Source organism: Nicotiana sylvestris, chromosome 4 (assembly GCF_000393655.2).
Source record: "Nicotiana sylvestris chromosome 4, ASM39365v2, whole genome shotgun sequence".
Classification (NCBI taxonomy): Eukaryota; Viridiplantae; Streptophyta; class Magnoliopsida; order Solanales; family Solanaceae; genus Nicotiana; species Nicotiana sylvestris.
In genome coordinates, this window is record NC_091060.1 from 54,901,083 (window position 1) to 54,913,675 (window position 12,593).

The window sequence follows — 12,593 nt, forward strand, 5'->3', positions numbered from 1 at the left end:
CACTTGCAACCGATCACATTTGTGGTTTGTGATCTTGGTACCAAATCCCATGTCCCGTTGGTCATTAAGGCATCTATTTCATTTAACTTTGCTTGACGCCAAATTCGGTGTTTTGCTGCCTCTTGATAAGTGGTTGGGGGTGGTGAGTGCGGCAGATGTAGTGTGATGAACTTTGGGTTTCAAGTGTCCAGTTTGGGACCTTGGAACCATGGGGTGTTCGTTTTGAGCATTTGTATTGTGGTTTGGATGTATTGTGGAGCCAATTGTGAGTGGAGAAGGTGGTTGGGGTGCACTTGGAGGTATTGGATTTATAATTATGTTGTTGGCAGGTGAACTAGTTGATTCTGCTGATGCTTGTGTTAGTCTTATTTGCGGAGGGGGGATATCATGGTGGGATAATGATGTGGTAGGCTATCCAAGAGAAAAAATAGCAATCGATGCTGGCAGTGGGCTGAGAATTGAAGATCTCCCATCACTTTCTTTAAGCGGGAACACCTGCTCATCAACTAAGACCTGGTGCGAGTAAATTTTTTTATTAGATAACGACAAGCATTTATAACCCTTATGGAGAACACTATAGCCAAGGAACACACATTTGATAGAACGATGTTCAAGTTTATTTTCGGTGTAAGGACGAAGCCATAGATAGCAACAATAACCAAAAACATAAAGAAAGTTATATTCTAGGTCACGTAAAAAATTAATTAGTAAGGTGATCTATGGTTGAGTTTTGGGGTAGGTAAATGGTTTATTGTGTAAACTACAGCGGCAAAGGCATGATCCCAATTTTTAGGTGGTACTGATAATGTTATAAGTAAGCTCGGCCTGTTTTAGTGATGTGGCAGTGTTTGTATTTAGCACATCCATTTTGTTCAGGTATGTGCGGGCAAGAGCTTCTCTGTACAATGGCATTTTCGGCTAAGTAGTGTTATAGTGCTGGGTATTCCCCTCCCCAATCTGATTGAAATTGTTTGATGAATTTTCCAAAAAAAAAGTTCAACTATAACCCGGAATTTAATGAAATGATTGAACACATCAAATTTGCGACGAAGAAAGCATATTCATGTGTACTTGGTATAGTGATCAAAGAAGAGTACATAATATAAGCAACGGCAAATGGCTAAATATACCCATGTACTACGAAAAATGGTTTAAATATACCCGTCGTTATACTTTGGGTCTAAATATACCCCTGTCGTAATACTATTGATTCATTTATATCCCTCTTCTGTTAAGTTTGTGCAAGATGGATATTCAATCCTACGTGACACTGATATTTGATGAGGTGAATGTCACATGGCATGCCACATCAACGCCCCTAATCCATATATAAAAGAATAAAATTTGAAATACAATATTTTTCATGCTAGCAGTAATAGTGGCAATAGTGGTGGAGGGGAAAAAATTTTTAGTGGTGGAAAGAATAGAAGAAAGGGGTAAAATGGGTTAGGGGTGCTGAGGTGGCAAGCCATGTGACATCTACCTCATCAAATGTTAGTGTCACGTAGGATTAAATGTCCATTTTGGACAAACTTAACGGAAAAGGGGTATATTTGAACCAATAATATAATGACAGGGATATATTTGGACTCCAAATATAACGATGAATACATTTAAATCTTTTCTGATAATACAAGGATATATTTGGCCCCTTTCCGTATAAACAACCATTGGCCCCTTTCCGTATAAACAACCATCAGAAGAGGGAATTATTTATTGGAAAAGGGTCAAAAATACCCATCTACTATTCGAAAATGTTCACGTATATCTTCCGTTATACTATTAGTTCACAAAAATCCCAGACGCCATAAAATTGGTGTAAAAATACCCCTTTACCGTTAAAACCTTCCACCATGGCAAAATTATTTCATGTGGACTCACATATCACTGAAGTAGATACCACGTGGCATGCCACCTCATCGCGCCTATCTCATTTTAGTCCCTATCCTACTTCTTCTTCCACCACCACCTCCCTCTTCACTCAATCACCACTAGGGGTGGCAAAATGGTTAAAAGAAAATAGTTAACCACCCATATTATCCACTAAAAAATGGGTTGGATAATGAACTTTTTAAAAACGGGTTAAATATGGATAAGAACCATATTATCCATTTAGTAAATGGATAACTAATGAGTAACCAATGAATAACCAATGAGTCTAACTTTTACATTTGTAAAGCCTCAAGTTAGGGGTTCCTCAAGTTAGGGAGACTAAAAATTCACCCAAAAGTGATCATATACAAGAAGTCATGGATAATATGGGTAACCCATATTATCCGCCGGTTAACCCGTTTTTTATCCGTATTAAATATGGGTCGGGTCGGATAATTGATTTGTTTTTTCATTACCCGTTTTGACCCGAACCATATCCGCCCTGCCCCGCCCGTTTGCCACTCCTAATCACCACCAACATTACCTCCTCCTTCGCCATACACCTATTCTTCCACCACCATCAAATTCCACTAGTCTTGGCCACCATTCTTTCACTAAAAATCAATCCAAAATTTTGATTTCTTGGTTTCATTTTCGGATTTGATTTCAGACAATGTGAAATAAACCCAGGACCGCTTGGCAACTAATTAAACTCAAAGAAGTGAAAGATACTTTCCAGCTGCCACAACAAAAAGGAAAATCTCATAATTCATGATTTACTGAAATGTTCCGAGCATAATGAAAGATTTTTATATGATGGTACATTTGGTTTCTAGTTCAATGCTATAGGCTTTTAGTGTGTAAAGATTTTCTTTATAGGCGGTCATTTCCCCTAGTATACTTTCTAAAAAGGGTAAAGAAAGCTGTTTCATTACTACCTTATGCCACCTCCTTCGCTTGCTTTATGCTAGAAGCAGTTTTAGATTCCCTTTTCCAACTACAAAGCTCAGCTTTATATCATAGGGAAAGCTATTTTTAATTATAATATACATCTTTGTAATTTAATTTTATAGTAACAGATTATATAGATTTTCATGTTTTCCCCTCCTTTACCAACTTGCACAATGCACTTAAATTTTGTCAAATCTATTTGGACACACTGTTCTTTGGTCCTCTATCTTTTGACAAAATAAATTCCTGTCCGCTAAAGCTGCTCCAACAAGCTTTGGCATTTTGGTAAATCCGAAAATGCAACCAAGAAATCAAATTTTTTCGATTGATAGGTGCGATCAACGATATGTCAGGTCACGTGGGATAATTTTGCTAGTAGAGGGTCCTAGCGGCAGAGGGGTATTTATGTACTAGTTTTATGACATCAAGGATTGTTGTGGACCAATAGTATAATAGAGGATATAAGTGAACATTTTCAAATAGTAAAGAGATATTTTTGACCCTTTTTCGATTATTTTTTTTTGGATATATGTAGCGTGTAACCTTTTAGTATTTGCATTTGCAAATTATCGAGATTTTATTAAAATTCTCACTGATAACGTAAAATTTTCATTAGTTTAATCCTTTTATTTTAAAAAGTTATTTTTAATTTTATAGTAAATATAATCTTTCATATTTTTGAAAAAGTAAATCTACACATCTTATCATGGAAAGTAAATTTAAATTTAAAACTTATTTATTTTTCACCCATTAAAGTTGTAGTCTGTTAATTTTTTCTATAATAAATTCTAGAATATAAGAATTTCCTGAATGTCATTAAATTCTAATCTTACTTCTGACCAGAAAAGAAGTTAGTAGAATGTCATTAAATGCCTAAGGCCATCTTCAACCTTACCCTCATTTTCCATAATGGGGGTAATTTTTGGGGTAATTTAGCTCCAACCCTCCCTCATTTTTGTCCCCAAAATGGGAGATGAATAGTGTTCCCTCAAATATGAGATACACTATTCATCTCCCTCATTACTATTCATCACTTTATTATTATTATTTTATTATTTAATCTTTTAATTTATCTCTTTATATATATACCTAATTATGTTTATGTAATGTCTTTATAATATTAATTTTACATCATAAATTTGGTGTATAATTTTGATAAAATTAATTTTCGTGCATTTATTATTTTTATGTAAAATTGTAAGTTAATTTTATTATAATTTATAATTGTACAAAAAATCTATAATTATCTCAAAAAATAAATGGTGCAAATATAAAATATTAGATATTGCTAAAATTGAAAGGTGCGAATATAAAATATTAGATGTTGCTAAAATTGAAAAGTCCAACTCCAACAGTAGAAATGACAGTAGATAAAAAACGACGATTTCAAGAATTTTTAGCTCGACATAGAAGAATTAATGACAAAGATGCTCATTTTGTACTTTGTAATGCATTAATAGATGATTTGGAGAATACTAGAGGTTGAAGTTGAATATATATGTAGTATTTCGGATGAATTTTATCGTTATGTAATATGTATTTAATTAATCTTGTATCGCAATGATTTCACTTTTATTTGAATTATTAGTTAATCTATAATAATTGCTTATAAATTATATTATTTAAAATTTTATGGAATTTTTTTAATGAAAATTACAAATTAATAAAAATAAAAGATGAAATTTGTTTAATGAAAATTAAAAAATGAAATTGAAATGAAAGATAATAATATAATATAGAAGAAAGAGAAGAATATAAAAAAGTTTGGCGAAAAAAATGGAGGAATGGTTGAAGTAAGTTGTCCCCAAAATAGGGAAATCACCATTTTGGGGACCAAAAATGCGGTAAAGATTGGAGATGCCTTAAGGTACAAAATTTCTTTTAACACCTTCGGGATATCCTTTGTGCCAAAAATTTCTTTTAATTATGAATGATTTAAAAAAAAAATATTTTTGGAAAAGTCTAACTAATTTTGTTTAATTCTATTTAAAAGTACAAAAAAAAAAATTATACACACTAAATAGTTTTAGAAAATATAAATAAAGTTAAAATAAAATAATAATAATATCAGATCTTGATGAAAGGGAAAAGGAAAAGAGACGTGAGAGTAGTAAATTTCTTATAAGGACATTTTTGCCCTAAAATTGTATGATTGACCCCTATTTATTTGTTGCAAAGGCTAGGTCAGCCGTCAGATCCAAATCTCATTTCCTTTGCAATATCTTCTCCTAAAAGCAGGAAAATGAATTGAAATATTTGTTGTTATATGTAATTCAAGAGAATTCACCAAAATTCCTCTTCCTGGCATACCAGCAGTTGCTAACATCTATGTTTTTGTTGTTCTATTTTGCACATGACATCTTCAAAACCCACTATGTTCTTACACTTCATCACTATAGTGTGTGTACAGAGAAATAGTGGGTATTGAAGATGTTATGCCTAAAATAGGGCAAAGGATGGTCACGTCTTAATGTTATATTAATATGATGGTCAGGTTTATATGAAGAAGAAAGAACGTTGTTGCAACAGATTCTATGTTTGTAAGAATTTAGCTATCATTTGAAAATGTGATTTATATTACTTTTAGATAACAAGATAAAGTTTTGTTGTTTACAAAGCTTGCGTTGTACAGGGTTTTGGGTCTGTGGCTTCTTCAAGTTCTCTTCGGATTTATATATCCATGATTTGTTTATTCGTAAGTAAGGCTTCCCAACATTAGATTACTCAAATAGCTACTAGTTATTTTAATACTACACAATGTTCGAGTTCCTTCAATTCAAATTCTTGAAACTAGAAAGTCCTATTATAGAATGGAGTATCTTGGACAATGTTTTTCCTTGCCTTGAACAACCTGCTTTGCATAGGTAATTCAATTGCTTGCATAGCTTTTCATCAGTATGATTAAGTTGAAAATCAAAGGCAAAGACCCCATTTCCAAAATGTTCACAACTCTTCTTGACTAGTATAATAAAAGGTAGCTACTACTGTCAGTCAGAAAGAACCAATTGGTGAATGTAAAGAACATTACTATGTTTACGTGAAAAACCTCCTTGCTCAACGGAGTATAAACCACGACCTACTCTCATATGATTTGCCTTCAAACGTCACTAACTTCAAAGAGCAATTTTATGTTAGAACTCGATAACTAAGGAGTCCTGCCCTTACAATCAACCCAATTGTAGTGACTTCTTTCCAAACTAACTATTGTCTAGAAAGCAAAACAAAAACTTCATTATTTTGGTGCTACCCTATGATTACACTTCTCAAAAGCAAACATGTTACAATTTAAAAACACTCAACCTAACAACTAAAGGACTGGCCTCTTCGTCTTCTAGAACAGATTCATTAGTTGAGCAGCTTGAATCCTTTGAGAGCACCTTCTTGCTGTAGTTGCTATTGCCAAGAGTGAATGCTTGATTTATGTGAATGGCATTAGTTTTAGCCTTTAGGCGCCAACTATATAGGTATCTTTATATAGGTATGAGGGTGGACAAAATCCTTCTCCAATCGATGCTCCAAAACCTAGAATATTTCGTTCAAGGAAAACCTTCTCCAAATTTGATTTGGTTTCCTTATTTGCTTCCACCTCCTCAACCTTATAGATTCCTCCAACTCAAATTTTTTCTTATCGCGCACGAACTGGTTTCCTTCTGGAATCCAACTTGCACACACATTCAATCTTCACGCGTCTGATCAAGGAAACCAACTTGCACACACATTCAATCTTCACGCGTCTGATCAGCCTTGAACATCATTTAGCTACGAACCTGGTTCTCTTGTTATTTGCTTATTATATCTGTTCACCAGTTTAGTAGCATAATATCCTGTCCACGAAACTCTTTTGGCACAGTTGATTCTAGTTTGTCAATCATCAAAACACATTCATACTCGAATATGCTCAGCTCAACAAATCCATAATACATACACAAGTTGAAAGCTATATATCAATTAAGATTCACGACAAACTGAGATTATTATCTATCACTGTTGCAACTTGGAAGTTCGTTAAATTAGAATCATTGTGTCAATAATCAAATCAAGGACAATAAAACAACTGAAAAAAATAAACAAAGGAAAGGTGTCAAACACTCCCAAATGAATGAGTAGAACCATCAAGCAAATATATAGCTTTGGTGCAGCAACACCCTTTGCCCTTTGGCCTTGATTGTTCTTCCCTTGGTATACTACTATTTGGTATATTTTGATGGACTTTCTCTAAATTTGTTTCCTTTCTAAAATCTCCAAAGGCTGGTCTCTCCCAAAAACTTTCTGATCAAAGTGTTTTCATTTACAATTTAAATCGTTCAAGGATCCATTTTCCATAATGAATTTATGATTTTCTCATTGTGTTCCATTCGGATTTTCACCACTGCAATGATCAAAATAAGATCATCCCATTGATATGAAAAGTTGAGGAAAATTTGTGTCTGTTGGAAATCAACATGTCTTTAATCAATGAGATTAGACAAACTTAACGAGAACAACAACAACAACAACAACAACAACCCAGTATAATCCCATACGTGGGGTCTGGGGAGGGTAATATGTACGCAGACCTTACCCCTACCCGAAGGGTAGAGAGGCTATTTCCAGGAGACCCTCGGCTAAAAAAAACAACAGAAGCCGATATATTAGTACCACAAAAATGCATAATAAAATAACAGCGATACAATAGATATGAAATACAGAATACGAAATACGAAAAAGATGGCTGGTATAGTAAAACTAGCAGGTAAAGCCCTGCATCAATAGACGACCAATGACCTTCTTAGTCTAACTCCTAACTGGCTAGTCTCACTCTATTGTGCTGTAGAAATATTCACAACTCTCCCCTAACCTACAACCTTAATACTCGACCTCCATAATTCCCTGTCAAGGGCCATGTCCTCAGTAATCCTAAGTCGCGCCATGTCCTGTCTGATCACCTCTCCCCAATACTTCTTAGGTCGTCCTCTACCTCTCCGCGTGCCCACTACAGCCAGTCGCTCACACCTCCTCACCGGTGCATCAGTGCTCCTCCTCTGAATGTGCCCGAACCATCTGAGTCTTGCTTCCCGCATCTTGTCCTCTATGGGGGCCACGCCCACCTTCTCTCGAATATCTTCATTCCTAATCTTATCCATTCTTGTATGCCCGCACATCCACCTCAACATCCTCATCTCCGCTACTTTCATCTTCTGGATGTGTGAGTTCTTTACCGGCCAACATTCAGTTCCATATAACATGGCAGGCCTAACCACTGCTCTATAAAACTTACCTTTTAGTAACGGTGGCACTTTCTTGTCACACAAGACTCCCGACGCTAACCTCCACTTCATCCACCCCACCCCTATACGGTGTGTGACATCCTCGTCAATCTCCCCGATCCCCTGAATAACCGATCCAAGGTACTTGAAACTACCCCTCTTGGGAATGACTTGAGAGTCAAGCCTCACTTCAACTCCCGCTTCCGTCGGCTCAACTCCAAATTTGCACTCGAGGTATTCCGTCTTCGTCCTGCTCAACTTGAAACCTTTAGACTCAAGAGCATGTCTCCAAATCTCTAGCCTCTCGTTGACGCCGCCTCGTGTCTCGTCAATTAGAATAATGTCATCAGCAAATAGCATGCACCATGACACCTCCCCTTGAATATGATGAGTCAGTGCATCCATCACCAGGGCAAATAGGAATGGGCTGAGCGCAGACCCTTGGTGCAACCCCGTAATAACTGGAAAATGTTCAGAGTCGCCTCCTACTGTCCTAACCCGAGTCTTAGCTCCATCATACATGTCTTTAATCACCCTAATATAGTCAATCGGGACCCCTTTATCCTCTAAGCAGCTCCATAAGACCTCCCTAGGAACCTTATCGTACGCTTTCTCCAAATCAATAAACACCATGTGAAGATCCTTCTTCCTATCCCTGTACTGTTCCACCATCCTCCTAATAAGGTGGATAGCTTCTGTGGTAGATCGTCCCGGCATGAACCCGAACTGGTTGTCTGAAATAGACACCGTCCTTCGCACTCTCATTTCTACCACTCTCTCCCAAACTTTCATGGTATGACTTAGTAATTTGATTTCCGAACCACATTTATCAACACACACATAAACCTCAAAAAGCTGGCGATTCCCAAATAAATCAATATTGCATTCTACACCAACAGTATGTCCAATGCCTTTTTCTATTGCTTCTTTCATTGCTTCATAGCTGTAAAATCCTCCATCTGGTTTAATACCTGAAAATATTTTACTTCTATTAGAAAACCAAGCTAAAGAGCACCATCCTAGCTGTGACACTGAATTAGATGTTACTGGATAAGTCATATACATTTGACATAATTTGGACGGATTCAGAATTTCAACAAGATGGATACACTATTACTAATGGCGTAAAAGAATAGATGCCAAATTACATGTAGTTCTGGGGTGGCCGAGCTAAGGTATGAAAGCAATTGGCGAATGGGAGTTGGGCAACAGAAATGAGAGAATAGTTATTTCTTTCCCCACATGAATTTAATTTTTAGTATATGCTAATAATTTTAAGAAATATTTCAAATACAAATAATTAATTTATAAAAGATAAATACTGACTTATGACAACCAGTAAACTACGTATATACTAATAGTGTAAAATTTATTTATCACTATGCAAAGTCCGTCACTACTAAGGCTGGCAACTGGGCGGGCTAAACAGACTAAACAGGTTGGGACCGTTTGGCCCCCGATTGGTGGGCTCGTGGGCCAGTTTTACCATTTAGGACCATTTGGACCGGGCCCGTTTGGCCCGCCATAGTACTGGACCGATCGGTCCCATGACGGGCCCAATGGAATTTAAAAAAAAAAAAAAGAGCCGTGGGCTTTTAAAAAAAATAGTCGGTTGCTCTTCAAAAAATAGCCATTTAACCCCTAACTTTTTATTATTACATTTTTTTTCTATTTTCTACTAAAAATACCCCCTCATTTTTTTTTTTACAAAATCAATATCAATCTATCAAAATCTCTCTCTAATTTTCTTCATTACATGCTACAATTGTTTACTTTATCAAAAACAAAAAAAAAAGTAAAAAATTTGTGAGTTTGCTTCTATTGCTTACTTTATTAAAAAAAATAGTCAAAAAACATTGAGGTTGTTAGAATTTGTGAAAAAATTGTGAAGTTGGTGAATTGGAGTCTTCATGTCTTCAATGATAATCAATTTTCAACAAGTTGTTCGTCAATTCGGTAAACTCGTTCCAACTCTTAAGTCTTAATATTATAGTTTTATTTGTTTTATTTAGTTTTTATTACTTGATTAATTAAGATGTCTTCCTTAAGAAATATTTTTGGGCACGAAAAAAGTAAGAATAAAAAAAAAAAGTCTAAGAATGGCGAAACTAGTGGTAGTACTGTTCCTCCTCCCCCGCCCCTGACTCCTCGATCCAAACCCCATAGCCGTCCTGCACCTGCTATTCTTGATACCGATAATAGTTTATTACATTACCGACACTGAATTTTGTCATAATATTGCACCCGTTGATTTTTTAGACCATGAATTACTGAATGCTCTCTACACTAATGATTATACTACTATTAATGAAAAAGATGATGAGGAAATTGATTTTGATGAAACTCAACCGGATGATGATATACACCCACTAGCCATGCTCCTGATGTTGATCCAACTAGTGATAACGCTGCTAATCCTAATGATGACCCAATTGATACTCCCGTTAATGCCCCTACTTTTTTTAGAAAACCTACTAAATGGACCGAAACATTTGTTGTTTGACCATTTTTTACTCAACTAGTTAAAAAAAGTAAGACTAAGTGTAAAACTTATGGTCTAGAGTTAGTTTTTAAATATGCACCACATTAATTTGTGGTTATGGGTTCACAAGCACAATTTTACCATTATTTATAAGAATTGGGTACATTAATATACAAGATTGGGCGCCGGTCAGGATGGTTTCACGTGAAACCAAACAATATCAGTAGATCTGCCTGAATTTCAACTTGTGATTGTCATTTAGTTACCGTTTTTACTAGGTTATTGATTAATATTTATCATAAATAATAATTATTTAATAAGTGACATGATTATCTAAATATTTTAATTCTATTAGTGCACATATCTTAAATTCGACGTCATTAATAATACATTTGTCAAAGGTATATTACCTGCATTATTGAGAAATTGAAGCAGGTTCACCTTTTCCTTCAAGGCAAGAGCAGCTTGGAAATAAGAATGCATATCTAGCATAGAAAGAGAACAAGTACCATGTTTCTTCCATTCATGAGACCAAAACCTTGTTCCATTGTTTGATGGACAAGATAGTGTCGGCCAATTCTTCTGCATACTACTTATCAAGTCCGAAATCTGTATTCATCAATGTACAAAATTAAAGCAAATTAGTTAAATTGCTAGTTGCTACCAGTAATTATTTTTTTTTCTTAAACTTACCTGCGTTTCATCATAACGGGCATTTTTGTTACAGCTTTTTGGAAATGAGCCATTGTTGTAATTTGGCCAGAGCCCATGAATACCAAAATCTTGTGCTGGTTTTCCATTTGTTGGGTAGCAACATTTTATCTTGCTGTCACATGATGCTGGATTCCACTGAGAATATAATATAGCCGTACATATTAATTAAACAAGAATTGATAATGATGAGGAACGCAATTTAATGCGTTTGGTATGATAGAAGTCATTTTCCTGCAAAATACGTTTTGAAAAGAATTTTTTATTATAAAAGATATTTTCATGGTGTTTGGTTGGTTAGAGGAAAATATTTTTCAAAAAAGTAAATACATGTTAAAGATTCATAAGGGCATTAGCTAATCTGGAAGTGTTTTGATGAATTTTATAAGTACTAAAGATTAATAATAATGTCTAAGTGTTTGTTAATATGAAACTAAAGATTAAGATAGTTGTAAAGAAAATGATTTTTGCACAGAAGTTATTGACCCCCTTTTTTATGTGATCGAAAATTATTTTCTAGTAACCAAACACAAGAAAAATGACTTATTCATGAAACATACATGTGAAGCATTGATATGAAGTACAAAATGAAGTTCAGAAAAGCTTCACATGGAAATACTCTACTGGAGAAGTCTCGAGTGCAATTACATGGCATACCTGTTGAGCAAAGTAGAAGAAATCAAAATCCTGAGCATGTAATAACATGATACATTGAAAGATAACAAGCTTGACCAAAACAAGTTGGATGGACCTCATTTTTGCTTATTCTGTATTTGAGCTATGGAGCAGACTTTCAGAGAAGATGAAAACACAAAGCATTAAGGGGTTGTTCAATTTATATAGAGATAAACTTTTGCATTATTAGCTATTCTGTCATTTTGTTCCCTAGTTGGCAATATATATTGAATATTAGCAGCGTGGCCAATATATAAATTCAAACTTTATAAAACTTGAATTATCCAAGTATAAAAATAATCTTTTCTCTTTTAATTTAGTGGGATCCAAGTTATATATGGTAGCAGCATGCCATGTTTTTTATTTGTTTAGATGACTTAGAAAACGTGTGAATACTCTTCATATTTCTTGTGAATAAACAAATCAAAGAACTTCATGGTGGTAGGCGACTTAATTAGTGAGATGCCATTCTTACTTTGTTCTTTAGATGATTTTGCTATTTGAATTTCATCTATAATAACTTAGTTTTGCAACGTGTAATTATTATCTCAATATTTTAGTGTTAAAATTTTGATATAAGAAACTATATGAAAATTAATATAAAATTATTTCTCATGTCAGTGTGTTAACCAAAATATATTTTAAAATCACATAGT

At 34.7% G+C, this 12,593-nt stretch overlaps 1 protein-coding gene across 1 annotated transcript; it reads right to left on the reverse strand.

Moving 5' to 3' along the window:
* Window positions 1–411: 411 nt before the first annotated feature.
* On the reverse strand, window positions 412–12,053 carry LOC104231710 (intracellular ribonuclease LX-like). The gene is made up of 5 exons (XM_009784762.2): window positions 11,920–12,053; window positions 11,245–11,400; window positions 10,962–11,160; window positions 8,841–9,040; window positions 412–513 (listed from the first exon to the last, which is right to left on the reverse strand). Exons 1-5 carry the CDS (start codon window positions 12,016–12,018, stop codon window positions 412–414), a joined length of 756 nt encoding a protein of 251 aa, XP_009783064.2. The 5' UTR covers window positions 12,019–12,053.
* Between the last annotated feature and the right edge of the window lie 540 nt (window positions 12,054–12,593).